This window comes from Polyodon spathula, chromosome 22 (genome assembly GCF_017654505.1).
Source record: "Polyodon spathula isolate WHYD16114869_AA chromosome 22, ASM1765450v1, whole genome shotgun sequence".
Lineage (NCBI taxonomy): Eukaryota > Metazoa > Chordata > Actinopteri > Acipenseriformes > Polyodontidae > Polyodon > Polyodon spathula.
In genome coordinates, this window is record NC_054555.1 from 27,664,640 (window position 1) to 27,679,648 (window position 15,009).

At 42.9% G+C, this 15,009-nt stretch overlaps 3 protein-coding genes across 9 annotated transcripts in view; 1 reads left to right on the forward strand and 2 right to left on the reverse strand.

Moving 5' to 3' along the window:
• rnft2 (ring finger protein, transmembrane 2) lies at nt 1-7,320 on the reverse strand. Of its 2 annotated transcripts, XM_041223578.1 has the most exons (11): nt 7,242-7,320; nt 6,768-6,853; nt 6,084-6,133; nt 5,339-5,814; nt 5,172-5,248; nt 4,923-5,023; nt 4,007-4,160; nt 2,317-2,466; nt 1,993-2,058; nt 1,577-1,678; nt 1-946 (listed from the first exon to the last, which is right to left on the reverse strand). In XM_041223578.1, the coding sequence occupies exons 3-11, from the start codon at nt 6,128-6,130 to the stop codon at nt 812-814; spliced, it is 1,308 nt and encodes a 435-aa protein (XP_041079512.1). In that variant the 5' UTR covers nt 6,131-6,133; nt 6,768-6,853; nt 7,242-7,320; the 3' UTR covers nt 1-811. The 2 variants fall into 2 exon arrangements, with proteins under 2 accessions (XP_041079512.1, XP_041079511.1); XM_041223577.1 differs by lacking the exons at nt 6,768-6,853; nt 7,242-7,320 and adding an exon at nt 6,559-6,761.
• Nucleotides 6,940-15,009, forward strand: part of spring1 (SREBF pathway regulator in golgi 1) — a 21,613-nt gene continuing 13,543 nt past the window's right edge. For 2 of the 6 annotated variants that reach the window (XR_005947151.1, XR_005947153.1), the window contains exons 1-5: nt 7,429-7,521; nt 8,180-8,336; nt 8,737-8,888; nt 9,114-9,227; nt 9,403-9,687. Coding sequence is in view for 3 of the 6 variants with exons in the window: in XM_041223585.1 (XP_041079519.1) it covers nt 7,429-7,521; nt 8,180-8,336; nt 8,737-8,888; nt 9,114-9,227; nt 9,403-9,486 (600 nt within the window). In the remaining 3 variants the exon portion in view is untranslated. Of the gene's footprint in view, nt 7,040-7,428; nt 7,522-8,179; nt 8,337-8,736; nt 8,889-9,113; nt 9,228-9,402; nt 10,117-15,009 lie in introns of those variants that run through there. The other 4 variants (XR_005947152.1, XM_041223585.1, XM_041223586.1 and 1 more) reach the window with 4 other exon arrangements.
• The window catches only part of LOC121297062 (leukemia inhibitory factor-like), a 1,585-nt gene continuing 854 nt past the window's right edge, over nt 14,279-15,009 (reverse strand). The window contains exon 3 of the mRNA XM_041223072.1: nt 14,279-14,665. Coding sequence (XP_041079006.1) covers nt 14,279-14,665 — 387 coding nt within the window. The remainder of the gene's footprint in view (nt 14,666-15,009) is intronic.

Sequence of the window (15,009 nt, forward strand, 5' to 3'; positions counted from 1 at the left end):
TTGATTTAAAAAAAAAAGTTTATTTTACAGTCATAATAAATAAAAGCACACAAATTCAAAGAAAATAGTTTAACTCCCAATTTCCACATGTTTACACTTAATCCTAAGGCAGCTGTGTTAAGAGGCAGCTAAAACAAGATGCTGCATACATTACAATGGTGGAGCAGAACACAGAGCATTTAACAGCAGTTTGACATCAGAGACACAACAGAGACTGTAGCATTGGAGCCAATAACCAGTAATGCTACTAGAAATCAAAGCATTTGAATGAAGGTTCATTGTACAGAAGCTTCAGTGTATAGGAGCACATCAGCCTAGTTTCGCTTTAATTTTCCTCTCAGAGCGCTGCTAATGCCCCACAAGCCTGACCAGAAGGATCGCCATGGTGTCAGTCTTCAGGACCACTGACTAACGTGTGTGTGATAATGACCTGTCAGAGTCTGAAAAAAGCATTGGAACGCTGGACTGTGTATGTGGTCATGATTTTTATTCCATGACAGTAGCTGTTATTTACTTCTTGCTAGTATTGGACTCTGCTTTCTCCCAGATAAAATGAGACAGCAGTGGTGGGGACCAACCAGGGCGTAGCTTCACTGTAATAGACAAGCCTTGAGTGCTTTTCCTATTGGTCTGGCGTTGATGGCTGAAGTGTAACGCTGGCTCCAGGGATCAACCGCGGTGTGGCCTCCCTAGCACCTCAGCATGGCAACCATCTGGAACGGGCTGGGTGGGGCACTTCACAGGGGTCGTCACAGATCTGCATGACAGTGCACGCTGTAGGATTTCCCATCCCTGCAGAACTGTCCCGCTCCTAGTAGACCTGGAAGTGTGCCGAGGTGGTGCCATCCTTCCAGTAGCGCAGGGTCTCGATGACAGCCGAGCGACACAACGGACAGGTCCTCTCACAGTCAAACCACAGGCACACACATTCGTCACAGAACACGTGCTGGGACACAGCCAGGCGAGAGGGGGAAAGACAAGAGGACGTAACCATTAAATAACGCATTACTGTAGTATTAACAGTATTCATTCTTTGGCATTATACCAGAGTCTGTTTGTTGTTCACACGGGATTATTTATGCAGTAGTTCAGCACTTGAATAGAAAAAAATATATACGACCACAGGTTAATTTAAATGTCCTTTTCACGTATTCAAGAAAAATGGTAGAAAATGGAACCCTGTAAAGCAGGGGAGGCCAAAGATAGCCCTACCACTCCTGGGTTTTGTTCCAACCCTTTTCTAAAGTGTTGAACAAATTAAACCTGCATCCAGACCCTGAAGTACTTCATTATATAATGTTACTTGTTAAACCTGGAGTGGAATAGCCCTCCAGGAAAGTGATTGGACATCCCTGCCATAAAGAAATCCCAAAGTTGAACATCTAAAGCACTCTAAAATCAAACATAATGCAGCAGAATAGACTCTTGCACTTCTACAAACTTCAGGGCATGTTGGCTCAGTCTGCACGCCCCCACTCCCTCTGCTCCAGATCATTCCAGTGTCTGCTGCCCGCTGCACCTGTTCACTGCAAGCTGTTTGCCGTGGCAGTACCAGGTGAGTGAGCGTCTTCCCTACCTGGCACATCAGCATCACAGGATCCCTGAACTCCGCCTGGCAGATCGCACACACATCCCCCGCCTCACTGCACTGCTGGCTGCTGGCACGGACACCGCAGCTCTGTCAGGAAACACAGCAGACAACAAAGCAGGCTGGTTTTTCTTGGCAAACCCCAGAAACACGAACCTCTGTAACAGGCTATTTTTGCCAGGTATTACTGATAGAATGCCATCACCTTGCAGATCCTGCCGCAACAAGGCAGCACAAATACAAGGGCTGGCAGGTGTCAATCACGGCACATCCACAGCTATAGAAGACTTCAACACAGTAGGAAGTTGCCGGGTAAAGCTACAGTAAGTTTAGCGTATTGTTTGAACTTGGCTTACATTTCCAACTAGGGAAACAGGTACAGGTACCTGCTATAGCAGTCTTACCTGAGAAATGCACAGCATCTTCATAGCTTTTCTTAATGCTCCTACACGGCCACATACATCAAAGGTCTACAGCAAGAAGAAACAAGAGCTGCTCAAAGCTGAACCCATACCAGGATACCATTAGCACTCTGCACTACAGAACATCTTCTCCCTAAAGTGTGCTCTTAATAAATACATGACACTACAAAACTGCTTGCCCCACACACAGTTGCAATGAGTCTGTCTTGGCGGTGCACCTCCCTGATTTCACAGTACACGCTCCACCTTGTGTACTGTATATGGAGCTTATAGACTATACAGTAAAGTACATTAAGCAGCCCTTGCCTTGCTCAGGCTGTACAGGATGAGAAGCACCCCCCCGAGAAGGTAGCTGTTCGAGGCGTCTCCTCCCATGATGTACTTGTACCACAGCTGGATTGGAACCAGAGCCCGAAACAGCTGGCTCAGCTCCTCGATCACCAGGTAAAACTTACCCTGGAAAACAGCACGACAAAACACAACACCACCAATATCATTTACACCACTATCTTCCAGCTCTTCACTGGGGACGATGGCTTGCTAATCTGCTGCCCACTGTCTCGGAAGCTGACCTTGACAATGGGCAGCTGAATCTGAATTGAGCTGAAAGCTTGACACAGTGTTAGCATATTTAAACTGTATGTAAAGTGTAGATAAAGATGGATATTGACTGTGCGACTTTCTGCAGGGGGCCCTGTGGCTCGCTCAGCCAAATGGCTTTGTGTAATTTACCCGACAGGGATTAATCACCTTCCTCGGAGTCATGCCCACAATGAAACGGGTACAAGCCTTGAAAAGACAGCAATTTATCTTCCTATTGTCCCTGAGCAGCCATTCTGATTGCATCACTGATTTTTAAAGCCAATTCTGGACTTGCGCCAGGAGGGGCGACCCGGGTGTGAACGGCTGAGCTCTAACAGAAGCTTTCCTGAGTGCTATCCCATGCCTAGACCCAAGTCCCATTAGATGTATGGCACATGCTGGAGAAGGTTCCCCAGGGGAAACTGTTGTAAACTTCCTGTTGCTTGTATTGATTCCAACTCTACATGCGTTGAAGTGTCTGGGAGAGCTAGCATTCATCTAGCGACCGCAGCGCTGCAGGGAGCTGCAATGCCCTTTTCCCTTGTGGTTTGAATCATCAGTTTAGTTCTTGTAGTCCAACCATAAAAAAAAAAAAAAAAAAAAAAAATGCTGAGCTATGAGTTCGCAATCTGAAAGGCATCTGAGATGGTTTCAGCATACAGACTCCAATTGGACGCTGCTGTGTGTGTGCGTCGGCATCCGTGTGTGTGTCAGTGTCTCTGTGTGTGTGTGTGTGTGTGTGTGTGTGTGTGTGTGTGTGTGTGTGTGTGTGTGTGTGTGTGTGTGTGTGCGTGCATATCAGTGTGTGTGTGGGGGCAGGTATTACTATCAATGTGTGGACAACATTTGAGAAAATGTCCCCAAAAAGACAGTAACTCCTGAAAAAACAACCCTGTGGGGACATCCCCACTTTGTAAAACACCTTTAAGAACCAAATATGCCTTTAAAAAAAAAGAAAAAAAAAAAAAAGTTAAAATATTGACTTTGTTGTTGACTTTCACCCTGTGTGGAGTTTTGTCTGACTGGAGTTAGAAATAATAAATAAAAATATAGTGAGAGTCAATGAGAAGTCCACACAAATATAGGAATGCAAATGTGTGTGTTTCTGTGTCAGTGTCAGCTTGTGTGTGCGTGTGTGTGTGTCTGTGTCAGTGTGTAGGTTTGTCAGTGTCAGTGTGTCAGTGTGTCAGTGTGTGTGTCTGGGTTTGTTTACCACACATACAGAACCCTCAATGGTCTTGCTTTAATAGGCAACAGTGATGAATGTGTGTGGAGAGAATGGAGTCTATTGAACAGTGGATGATCTAAATACTTGCACCATTTAAATATTAAATTAGGACCAAACCTGTACTTTTCCAGGCAAAAATACAGAGCTGTTCAGATCGACTGAATAGACCCTCCCCCTCCTCCTTACCCGGGATTTGAAAGCCAGGAGAACTCGGGGCAAGACGAGGACAATGCACTTCAGACTCATCGTAAAGTACTTGAGCACAAAATCAGTGATCCCCACAACCCACATCAAATCGAAGAAATCTACATCGTCAAGATTGGGCTTCACAAAGATCAGGCTAGGAGGGAAGAAAACAGAGAGCTCTGCTCTAAGGACAGTAGATTTGGGGGCTGTGGTTTTAGCAGGTGCTTCGGACTGGGAGGACGTCCGATTACAGGAACCACTGCAGCTGAACGTCATTTATAAGTCATGCAAAAAAAGGTATTTTTAACAGCGTGTGACACAAGAGCTAATGTAAAACAAGATGTAAAAACTAATTAATAAATAAATAAATAAATAAATAAATACTCACATGGCTAGACAAGCAGAAGAGATGTAAAAGTAACCTAAGGAAAATGAAAACAAACAACGCCAAAAAATACACATGCTAAATTAAAAATAAAACACACAGACATGATGCAAGGTGAGAAAGAAGAAACATTTTTGGCAATTTACAGTTGTTTTTCCTGGTTCTTTCTTTCTATCTTTTCAAAAGACAAGTGAGTATGACCCAAACGATAAGCTTTGACAGATTACAGTATACTTTAAAAAATGACAGACTTCAACGACAGACCACTTGGTGAAGTGTAAAATGGCTCTTAAACTAATGAAAAGAAGGAAAACATAATCAATTTATTTATTCCCCCCTCTACAATAAGCAAGAGTGGTATTAAGTCATCACCAATCTGAACAGCCATTAATCTCGGTTTGTATCAGTATTGCCAGCTTGGAATTTGCCCTGACTGTATAATGCAATGAAGTCTCACAAGCCCCCAGTATTAATGTGTCTGGGGCAGCACTGAGTTCCATGCTGTTTCAGTCATTGTCTCTGGTGATATACCTGTTGTACAGCTCTTCAGAGCTGAATGTGTAATACAGATAAAAGGTGTTCCCAGCCAGGAAAGCCACGATCCAGAACGAGACCAACACAGATCTCTTTTCCTGTAATAGAGAAAAGAAAACAAACTTCCAATTACTAGCACAACTCACCAGTCAACAGTCAACCCAGGCCTTAACTCTTAATAATTAATAGACACATAGCCTATACCTCTCTGTGAGCATGGGACGCGCATTCACAATATATACTTGCCCTTAAGGAGACCTGGTGCTTGAGCGTTGAATTCGCACAGGCAAACGTGCTGGCCATCCCAATACACACCGCGATACCTGTGAGCAAAGGGCCAGAGGGTGTTCAGACAACACATTATATTACCGAGGCATACATGAGAACAGCTGCCTGCTGTGGCTGTGGCTCACCCAGTTTGTGCTGGAAGCAGAGCTTGACCAGGAGGATGAGGATAAAGGGGAGGCCCTTCTGGAGCCAGGAGATGACGGCTCGGAGCTCGGACAGGGCTGGGGCGGGCGTGGACGGGTCCTCTGGTCCGTCCTCCCCGTTTCCCTGGCGATCCGGGGCAGCAGCGTGCAGTAGGGAGGAGCGGTGAGGGGGTGGCTGGTGGAAGTGGTGGTGGTTGTGGTGGTGCTGTGGCTGGTAGGGGGCACTGTCTGCCTGGTGAGCGCCCTCCTCTCTGGAGGAAGAGGACATCTGGATGTAGACCGGAGGGGACCCCATGACCAGACCAGCTGCCTGGAAGGAAGCGGACGACACGTTTCCCGAGGGGAGGCCCACCAGGCCAGAGAAGAGCTGCTGAGTGGAGGGGGGTTCTGGCTTGAGACCCTCGAAAACACCTCCTTCATCCAGGCTTGTTTCTGAGCCCACCGTCTGGCTCCTCGTCCTAAATCAGAGGGCCACACAGCTAGAAACACAGCTATTTATCACAATAACAACAATGTCAATACACTCCAATTGGACACCCCTCTCCTCAATATGCTACACGTGGGGGCATGGGAAGTTCCCCTTTGTAAAAGGATACTGCAATCTTAGAAAGGTGAGTTGCACCTGCTGTCTACACAAGGAAGTACAGGTGCAGTATTTAATGCCAGCAGGACTGACAAGCAGCATGCAATAGACAGCCAATCCAGAAGTGTGTGAACAGTACTGTACCTCTCAGGGGGCGCGCCATCAGTGTTGCTGCTGTGTCTCCTCTGCATTGTCTGTAAAGTCGAGCATCAGGAGTTACTGGTGTACACACACAGACATAGCGTTTAATCTGTCGTGTACAAAATCACAACACATTCTTGGACAAATTAACTGTCTTGCTGTACATGGACGGCTGGCAGCACAAATAAGATTCTGGCCCATACCAGAATGGGTTGGCTCAAGCAACAGAGGACTGGAAACTCACGCGCACACACGCACACACACATAATGATTACTAAATAATATTGTAAACTAATGTCAAGCACTCTGAACACCTACAGAATGGGTCGGGTATACATACATTAATCTAGAATTAGTTCAAGTCACACAATGCAAAATACAATAACACCAGCAACAGCTGTTCTATCTAGTAACCCACGATAAAGAATGTCGGGTGAGTCGGCTGCGGTAGATATATTAAAATTACAAAAACAATTACCTTAATTATTTTTCTCAAACAGAAGTAGCTATATCTCTGCATTATTATATTTTTCACCACATTCAACAATAATGCTACAACCAGCACCACCGTGCATCCAGACGAGAGATCGTGCCTGGCTGTAATACTAATACGCATAAGTGCATTTCAAAAAGCTATACGCAGTGGAAACGAGAAACATGTCGTTCATTGTCTTCCCTGCTCCATACCTGAACTATGTTATCTCTAGAAATTGCTGCAGCAACGTCTCACGTGATTTCGCCTTTCTTCTTGCAAGAGCTGGTCTGTCAGAAAGCTGCAATAGACACAGCCAATCAGCAGTGAGAAGGAGGACAACCGGATACACAAGCAACCAATCAGCGTCTGACTCTGGGTGAGACCAATACTGAGTTGGATTATGTTTGTTTTTTTCAAAGGGAAGGCGATTGCTGAGAAGGGAAGTCGTGTAAACAAAGTGCTTTTAGCAGAACAACAAGAACGAGTAATGTTTGAGGATTGAAGATTTTTTTTGTATCAATTCGTTTTTCTCCTAAAAAAACTAGACTGTTGTTTTGTTTTATAATACGGGGTGTAACATTAACATGGCATGTTTATTGTAAAGCGATGCGATGGTCATTTGTCGAAATCGTAAATAATTCAATAGTAGGCTATAGTGAGTTATAAAAATATACTCGTGGTCTTACACTGTAGACGTGGGTTGCTTGAATATTGCATGAAGTTCTAATCAATTCATTCTGGTTAGTTGTGCCCATTGCAATTCGTTCTGTAAATAGTGGAAGAACATATTGAAGTTATTGTTCTTAATATTGATAGTAAAGCAGTTAGTCGAGTTTAGGAAGCGCCCGGCCTGTCACGGTGCAGAGCGTCTCCATGGTGGTGCGCAAGCTTCTCAGGAAGCGCTGGGTTCTCGGGGTGGTTTTTGGACTGTCCCTCATTTACTTCCTGGCCAGCACACTCAAGCAGGCAAGTAAATTACTGTCCGTACACGTCTCGCAGGATAGGCATTTGTTCAGCTGCAGAATATGCCCCCTTGTTTTTCAAGAAGCAAAAAAAAAGCAGTCAAAGGATGTGTTCCTTGTATGATATGTATAGCTGGGTATCGATTCTTATCGGTCTCGAAGTCCAACATAGTAACGCGTCATGCAAAAGTTTTTTTTTTTTTTCATGTAATGCGTGACTGATCAGTTAAATATTGTACACGAGAGCTGGCCAGCAGTGCTGTGGTGCAAAACTGAAAAGGGGTTCTTTTGTAACCTAAAACTGCCGGCAGGATCTTTGCTTTGTCAAGTTAAAAAATACATGCGCATGAAACAAACATGAATGTTCTGAGTATTGTATGTTCCATATTGTTTTGCCAACTCCTTCATGACCATCATGGTACCAGTTGCAGGCGTATTGTTGTATTCAAAAGGCTGTGCCCATGCTTGGTATGGTAGTGCTCCCAATTTGAAGTGTTCTGCCTTTAATGTCTACAGGAAAGCAACGCAGACTGAAGATGTGTGTTTACACAGCAGCAGAGATCACAGAACGGCATCATTCTCTTAGGTTGTAGTGTTAGGTTGTGGCTTGATGTGTCAGCCTGAGTACAGAACCCTGTTTGAAAGATTGTGTTTTTTGGTAGGAGGAGAGGACCGTACGTGACCGGACCCTTCTGCAAGCCCGGGACCCTGACCACCGCATCGACTGGAAAGTTAACTTTAACTTGGGAAACAGCAGCCGTCAAATCAACCGATGTAGGAACTCTATCCAGGGCAAGGTTCTCCTCACAGACGAGCTGGGTAAGAATAGCACCTGTGATCAAATGAGGGCTCCAGGCCAGGAGGGTGTAAGCCCCACTTGCGATGAAGCTGAGGGCGCGTTCCTTTGCCTCTTCAGGGAGAGCGTTAGAGAAGAGGTTTTTTATTTCATGTCAAGTCTGTTGCCATGACCCACAATCTTCTGATTATTCCTTTTGCAAGCCTCTGCCAGACCTCTGCTAGCAGCAAAGGAATAGACCCTGAGTTCCCTGGTGAAAATATCACGTAGAGAAGACAGGGCTGGATTTGCAGACGTGGAATCTCACTAATCTTGGGGTAGCCAATAGTCCAAGATCAATGCTAATCAGAGTGTGGAACCAGCCATGAGTGTCCTGTGAAAACAATCTTGAGTCTGTTTAATTTGTGTGTTGCCGGTCTTCAGGTTTTGTCTGTCAGAGGGAGGATCTGCTGGTGAATGGCTGCTGCAATGTCAATAACCCCAGCACCAGCCAGTATCTCTGCAAGAGCTGCTTGTCCAATGGGTGCTGCGGTGTGTATGAGTACTGCGTTTCCTGCTGTCTGCAGCCAGACAAGGTACTGAAGCATCTGGATTTCCACTGTTAAATTGACAAAGGTGCAACGAAGATGTTATTGTGTGCATTGAAGTAAGGGAAAGAAGCAGAGGCTAATTCTGATTGTTGTTAGTGATCTCTTATGTATTCATCAGGATGGTTGAAGAGCTGTTATGAGTTTGTCAGTTGTGTTGCATTGCCTTGGTGTGGAACAATGCTTATATTTCTCTTTTGAATCCCCCTTCAGCAACAGCTCCTGGAGCGCTTCCTGAATCGAGCAGCAGAAGGCTTTCAGAATCTCTTCACAGCCGTCAAGGACCATTTTGAACTGTGTCTGGCCAAGTGTAGGACCTCTTCCCAGGTATGCATCTGCTGGTGTAATACTTCATACACAGAAGCCACAAGTCTGTATTCTGAGCAGGATCCTATTTTCAGATGACCAAACCGCTGTTGAGAGATGATGCACAGATCTGAACTGAATACAGTTGCTTCGATTGTAACGTTTAACTTCATAAGGCATTATATTTTCCCAACAGAGTGTTCAGCATGAAAATACCTACAGAGATCCCAAGGCCAAGTACTGCTATGGGGAAAATCCACCAGAACTGCTCCCAATTTAGTTCTGAAGTCTTGTGTGAGTCAAGGATGGAAAATGTACAGGCACAAGGTGTAGGAACTGGTAAAAAGAAGTACCACATGGGAAACGCCTTCTCATCCTCATTTCTTAAGTAGCTGTGACTGATCCAGGCAGTGTTAACCTGTCCACATGGAGCCTGAACAATTGCAACTGGATTTTCCTGCTTGCGTTTACACTGTCAAAGGTGGGGACTGTACTGTGCATACGCATGTCAAGCAAAATAAATATCTCAGCTTCAATAGTACTGCAGCACAGTGTCTTGTAGAACACCCACTCAACTCAGAATGGCCCTTCAGAACCTTTTGTTCTAATAACATATTAAAAAAACAAGGTCAGGGAGTTCATTAGCGGAGGCATCCATCCACTGCATGTCACACTTCAGAGTGTTGTAGATTTCTAGAGAACAGCTTGCCCATTTGTCATGAGACAGAAATCCAGAGGGTGTGGGTGTTTTTGGTTCACAGCCATTCATTTTCTTTGATGCTCATTAATTTGTTGTCTCGTTAGGGGAAGACAATGGACTTGACACCTCTGCACTGGGGAGCATGTCCTATTCAGAGCGCTCCCACAGCACCACCCCTGTGTCTGCTGCTTGTATGTGACCCTTTTTTGCTAAATTGGAAGATTTTATTTGGGCCATGGATAAGTGTGGCATTGGCGAGGGAAATAATACAAAAGCAATTCATCTTCTTGACTGCAAAAAATAGAAAAATCTGCATTTTAATTAGAAATTAATGTAATGCAGATCATATGTGTATGTGGTGCTGTTTTGTTTCTGATTGTTTGATTAATGACTGTATAAAAAGTTTTTTATTTTTAATCAGTGAGAAAACTTTCAGCATGTGTGTAGTTGTGTTTTCAGCCTGCATCAAAATGTATATAAAGTGAATCGGTGTATTAAAAGAGCAGTAAGGAAACTCATTTATGTATGCATTACTGAAGTCAGCAAAGCGAGATCGACTCAAGAAATGAATCTGTACCTCAGTAATGCTAAAGCTTACCACAGTTTAACTGTTCCTTTTAATATTACTGTCATTTTTGGAGAGGGCTTAATCACTTTGCACTTTCAGTCCCTGGCTTCTATAAGAGATTGTCTGCTATGGTCACGTCTCACTTCTCGGGCGAGCCACTGCAACAGCCTTAGTAAGACTGAAACAATACACATACCTGAATGTTCTAGCCGTGAACCACAGGATGTCAGCCAAGCTACCTTTGAAAGCCCAGAACAGTACAGCGATCAGACACCTGACACCAAACGTTTTTTTTTTTATTTTATTTTATTAAGGCAAGCAGATGTAGATATACTGAATAGAAAGAAAGAAAGCTACAAGCACAGTGTTGTTTTTATTTTTTGTTGAGGTGATGAACGTAGATTTATTTGTTTAACCCTTTGGTGTAACCAGTTGTTCACTGTTTATACTATCTGGTGCATTTTTTCAATGACAAGGTAGACTTCACTTAGTAGTTGCAGTGATCTTTTATATTTTGCCTTAACAGTGTGCCATTCATTTGAACATACAGTACTGAATTACTGTAGTGCACAGTGGATTAAACAATTTAAAAATGCACAGCCCTCCTAAAATAGCACATTTTAGTTTTAAACATTTATTAAAATACTATGGGGGTTTTTCTTTTATCATTTAAACATTTCGTTACCTTATTTGGTTAATAAATGTGTGTCACCAAAGACTTGATTAACTTAAGAATTAGCTTAACGTATGTACTCTACATACTGTGGCATGCCAGAGTTTTCTATAAACGTCATGAAGTTTAAACTTGTAGACGTTCCTTCGGTGACTATCTAGGTCAGAGACCACCTTTGTGTTTTTTTTCTGGCTTGTGAGAAGGGGCTGCTTGGTTTTGTTATTATATTAGAATGGGTGATGAAATGTTACATTAAAGGCAGTTTTGACAGGGAATTTACAGAAACTAATCAAATATGATGAGACCGGCATGGCCAGGGTACTAACAGACTGAAGCTCTGTTCTTGTGGTGTGTAAAAACCCCAAAGAAATGGAACATCCCTGAGGCAGGAGAGTGACACATAGGTTGTGCACTGCTGAAAGAAAGAGAGAGAGAGAGGACATGAAAAGCTTATTTACTCAGAAAGCCGCGCACCTTACCTGAAACAGAAGGGGGTTTCCCGAAAAGAAAAAGAAAAGAAAAACATCGTCTGTTTGTTCTGTTTATTGAAAACATTTAAATAGAACTTATTTACGGTAATGAAACTGAAGAGAAATTTGCAAGGAAGGAGAGGTGAAAAACTCCCTCGCACACCCACTGCTGTGTGTAATTATTCTGCAGTGAGTCTGCTAGTCAGATAGGATGGGGGGAGAGTGGGGGGGGGTCTCCCTGAGGTGGAGGAACAGTGAAATCTCACGCTCCGCTCCCACAGCAGCCCTCTGTTGATTGTCATCTTTCCTTTCCTTCACCATTCTGACAAAGCTCCCTTTGACCCATTTTTAGCTCTGACCCTAAAAGAACCCTGTGTGAGAAGAAAATTCCAGGTTTGTGACCTTATGATAGTCAAGTGCAATTAAAATCTATATATTTCAGGTAAAAAAAAAAAAACTCAAACTTTCCATTTATGCAAAGTATATCACCACAGGGTTATACTATAATTGATTAATACAGAAACTATAGAGAGAGAGGTAGGGAAACCTTGACGATCTGTTGTCAAATTTTAGTACTGATTTTATGATTAAAAAAAATATATTTTTCAAACACCCCTGGGCTTAATTATTAATGAAGTTGTTGCTGATCACAGTAAGTGTTAAGAATTCATACTTTCAATAATTCCTAGTAATCGCTTTATTTCAAACTCCACAAAAAAAGTTGCACAGCAACAGTGGCCTGCAGTTCTGGGTTGAGTTATCTTCCCTGTGCCTCATTTCAGGTCTGCAGAGTTGAATTGATAACTGAAAAAACCACCAGAAGGATGGCTTACTGCACCGTGCAGAACTATTTAAGGAACTTTAGAAGGAGCCTGAGAACTTACACGAGTATTGCTGAACATACCAGCTGGTAACACTGTTTCTGAATATGAAAGAATCGCAGAAGGTATTCTGCCATGAAGGGTGAAAGGTGGACTGAGCTTTATCTTCATCTCTCAAAATCTGGTTGAGTCTCATTGAAAGTCAGTATACTCAAGAATGAAGTGGTTTTTGTGGTTCGTAAATACTGCAGCACACCTTCGGGTGCAACCCGAGATCCACGAGATCACTTTCACTTCAGCAGCGCTCCATGCGTTGCAGCTGCAGTGAGTTCACGTTTGGCACCAGGGTGTGTAAAAGCCCTTGTGTGCTCTGTGCCCCTTTGCAAAGATTGTTTTTTTTAAACCTGCACAGCAATCTGTTCTGCAGTGCTTTCAGATTACGTGCACGCTGTTTTGTATCTCTGAAATCTATATGCTGTTTCATTTAATGTTTCCTAATTGTTGATGCAGCTGGATTTAATCTAGATATAACATAATGGTAATCTTTATAGAAATGAACGTCTGAACACACGCAAGCTGTTCTTTCGGGGGGGGGGGTTGAGCTACTTGATAAGTTCAGATAATTCCTAATCAGTGTCTCGGAGATCTGTAAGCGAGCAAATCTTTTCATTTGAAACAATTTAACTTATAGATGAAAAAGCATAGCAATGTCTCTAGACAAGTGGGGAGTTTTCAAAGTATATAAAAGTAATTCTAATGATCTGTCTTTCTGCCACACCTGCTATGTTTTTTTTTTTTTTTTTTAAATATACTGGTAATTCTGGTTTTGGGTGGAGGTGTTCGTGGAAGTGTGGGTAATGTCAGGCAGTGGGAGACAGTTCATGCTCTATCGCTTTTAATACTAGCTTCTTCAGGTGAGCTGTTTTGAGATGCTAATTGAAACTTTGTGATGTGAGTCTGCACCCTGTTTGTCTTTGAATGATTCCGACACCCACTGATGCTCACTCCCCCTTCTCTATCTGCACAAAAAACAATTAGACATTAAATCAATAAATCATGGAAAACTAATTGTTTTAACAATCCTGTTTAACTTTTTTTTTTTTAATGTTTTATTTATAAAAATACAAAACAATTACAAAATATATTTTGTTATTAAATAACCTTTTTGCATATAATACTTCTTGGAACATTTCAACAGAGGATTTCATTTGATATTTCAGTAAAAAAAAAAAAAAAAAGCTTCTGTCTCATAATTCAGAACAAAAATTAAAACGGGCGTCCTCTGAAGGTTCAGTGTGAGAAGCAGTTTCATTTTACAGTACAGTCACTTTGTTTCCTTTTTCCTTTTCGATCAGTGCGTCTTTGTTCACATGGTCTTAACTACAGGACAGCTTCAAGTGTTTTACATTGACAGCAAAAAAAAACAAAAAACATTTTGTCAGAATCATACATTGCATAAAAACTTTAATAAAAAAATAAATCCACATTCAGTGCTTATAAATAAAAAAAAAAAAAAATTAATAAATAATGCATACAAAAAAAATATATATTTCAGATACCAAACATTAAGCGCATCGGACAATGCTTCAATACTAACTCAAACAGCTTCAAATACAATCGTCTGGTTTCACAAACCATGATAACCTAAAATAGCTTAGATAGATGGTTCAAGATTAATGCTAATCAAATGTGTAACCGGCCGTTTATGTACTATAAAACCACACACACTGCTTTTGGCATATTTTGTGTGTGTGTGTGCGTGTGTGTGTTTTGCATCCCACGGAGTTTCAAATCTGTACGATCAGAGACCCCAGTTCAAATGCAGTGCCTGTTGCAGTCCTTAGATGATGTCCCGTGTAAAAAACAACGCAGAGTTGCTGAGCACCAAACAGCTCCACTGCTTCTGACGGAATACCCCTGGGGGGCGGTGGAGCTGTGGCACTTCCACTTTGACTGGCGTGCTGTAGCGCTCACACATGAGGCAAGCCACGTTGGAAGCCAGGCTTGCTATTTGACTGGCCGTGCCCTCCAGCTCACTGTGGAATGTTCTGAGGTTCGGGTTGAACTCCCGCTGCTCTCTGGTGATCTCCCTCAGGCTGGCATCGATGAACACCAGGACCTTCTGGATTTCGATCAGCCTTTCACTCTCATTCACGGCATGGAGGAGGAACCTGTCCTCCAGGCCGGTGTAGATACATTGATTCTTACCAATGCCATTATAGGACAGCTGGAAAGCAAAATGTAATGACTGTTAGAAGACGAGAGATTGCAGCAAGGATTCTAGGTGGAGCTACTCAATACACTGCATGTAGTGTTGTTACATTGGAGTTTTGTGATTCTGATCTTTGCTCTTTTGTGTTTAAAAGACTGGTCTATACTTCACTATATTAGCTGTTGAAACTGAGCTAGAGACTATTTATGGGATGTCTTTACAGTGTGCTGCACATTCGCTTAGTCTTCCTTTTCTTTCATGCTTCATAAAAAACATGCCATCATTGCAGCATTTGTCTTTTCTGGCCTTGATTAGCCAACACATTCCAAAGTCACTGGACAGGTCGCACTCCCCAAACT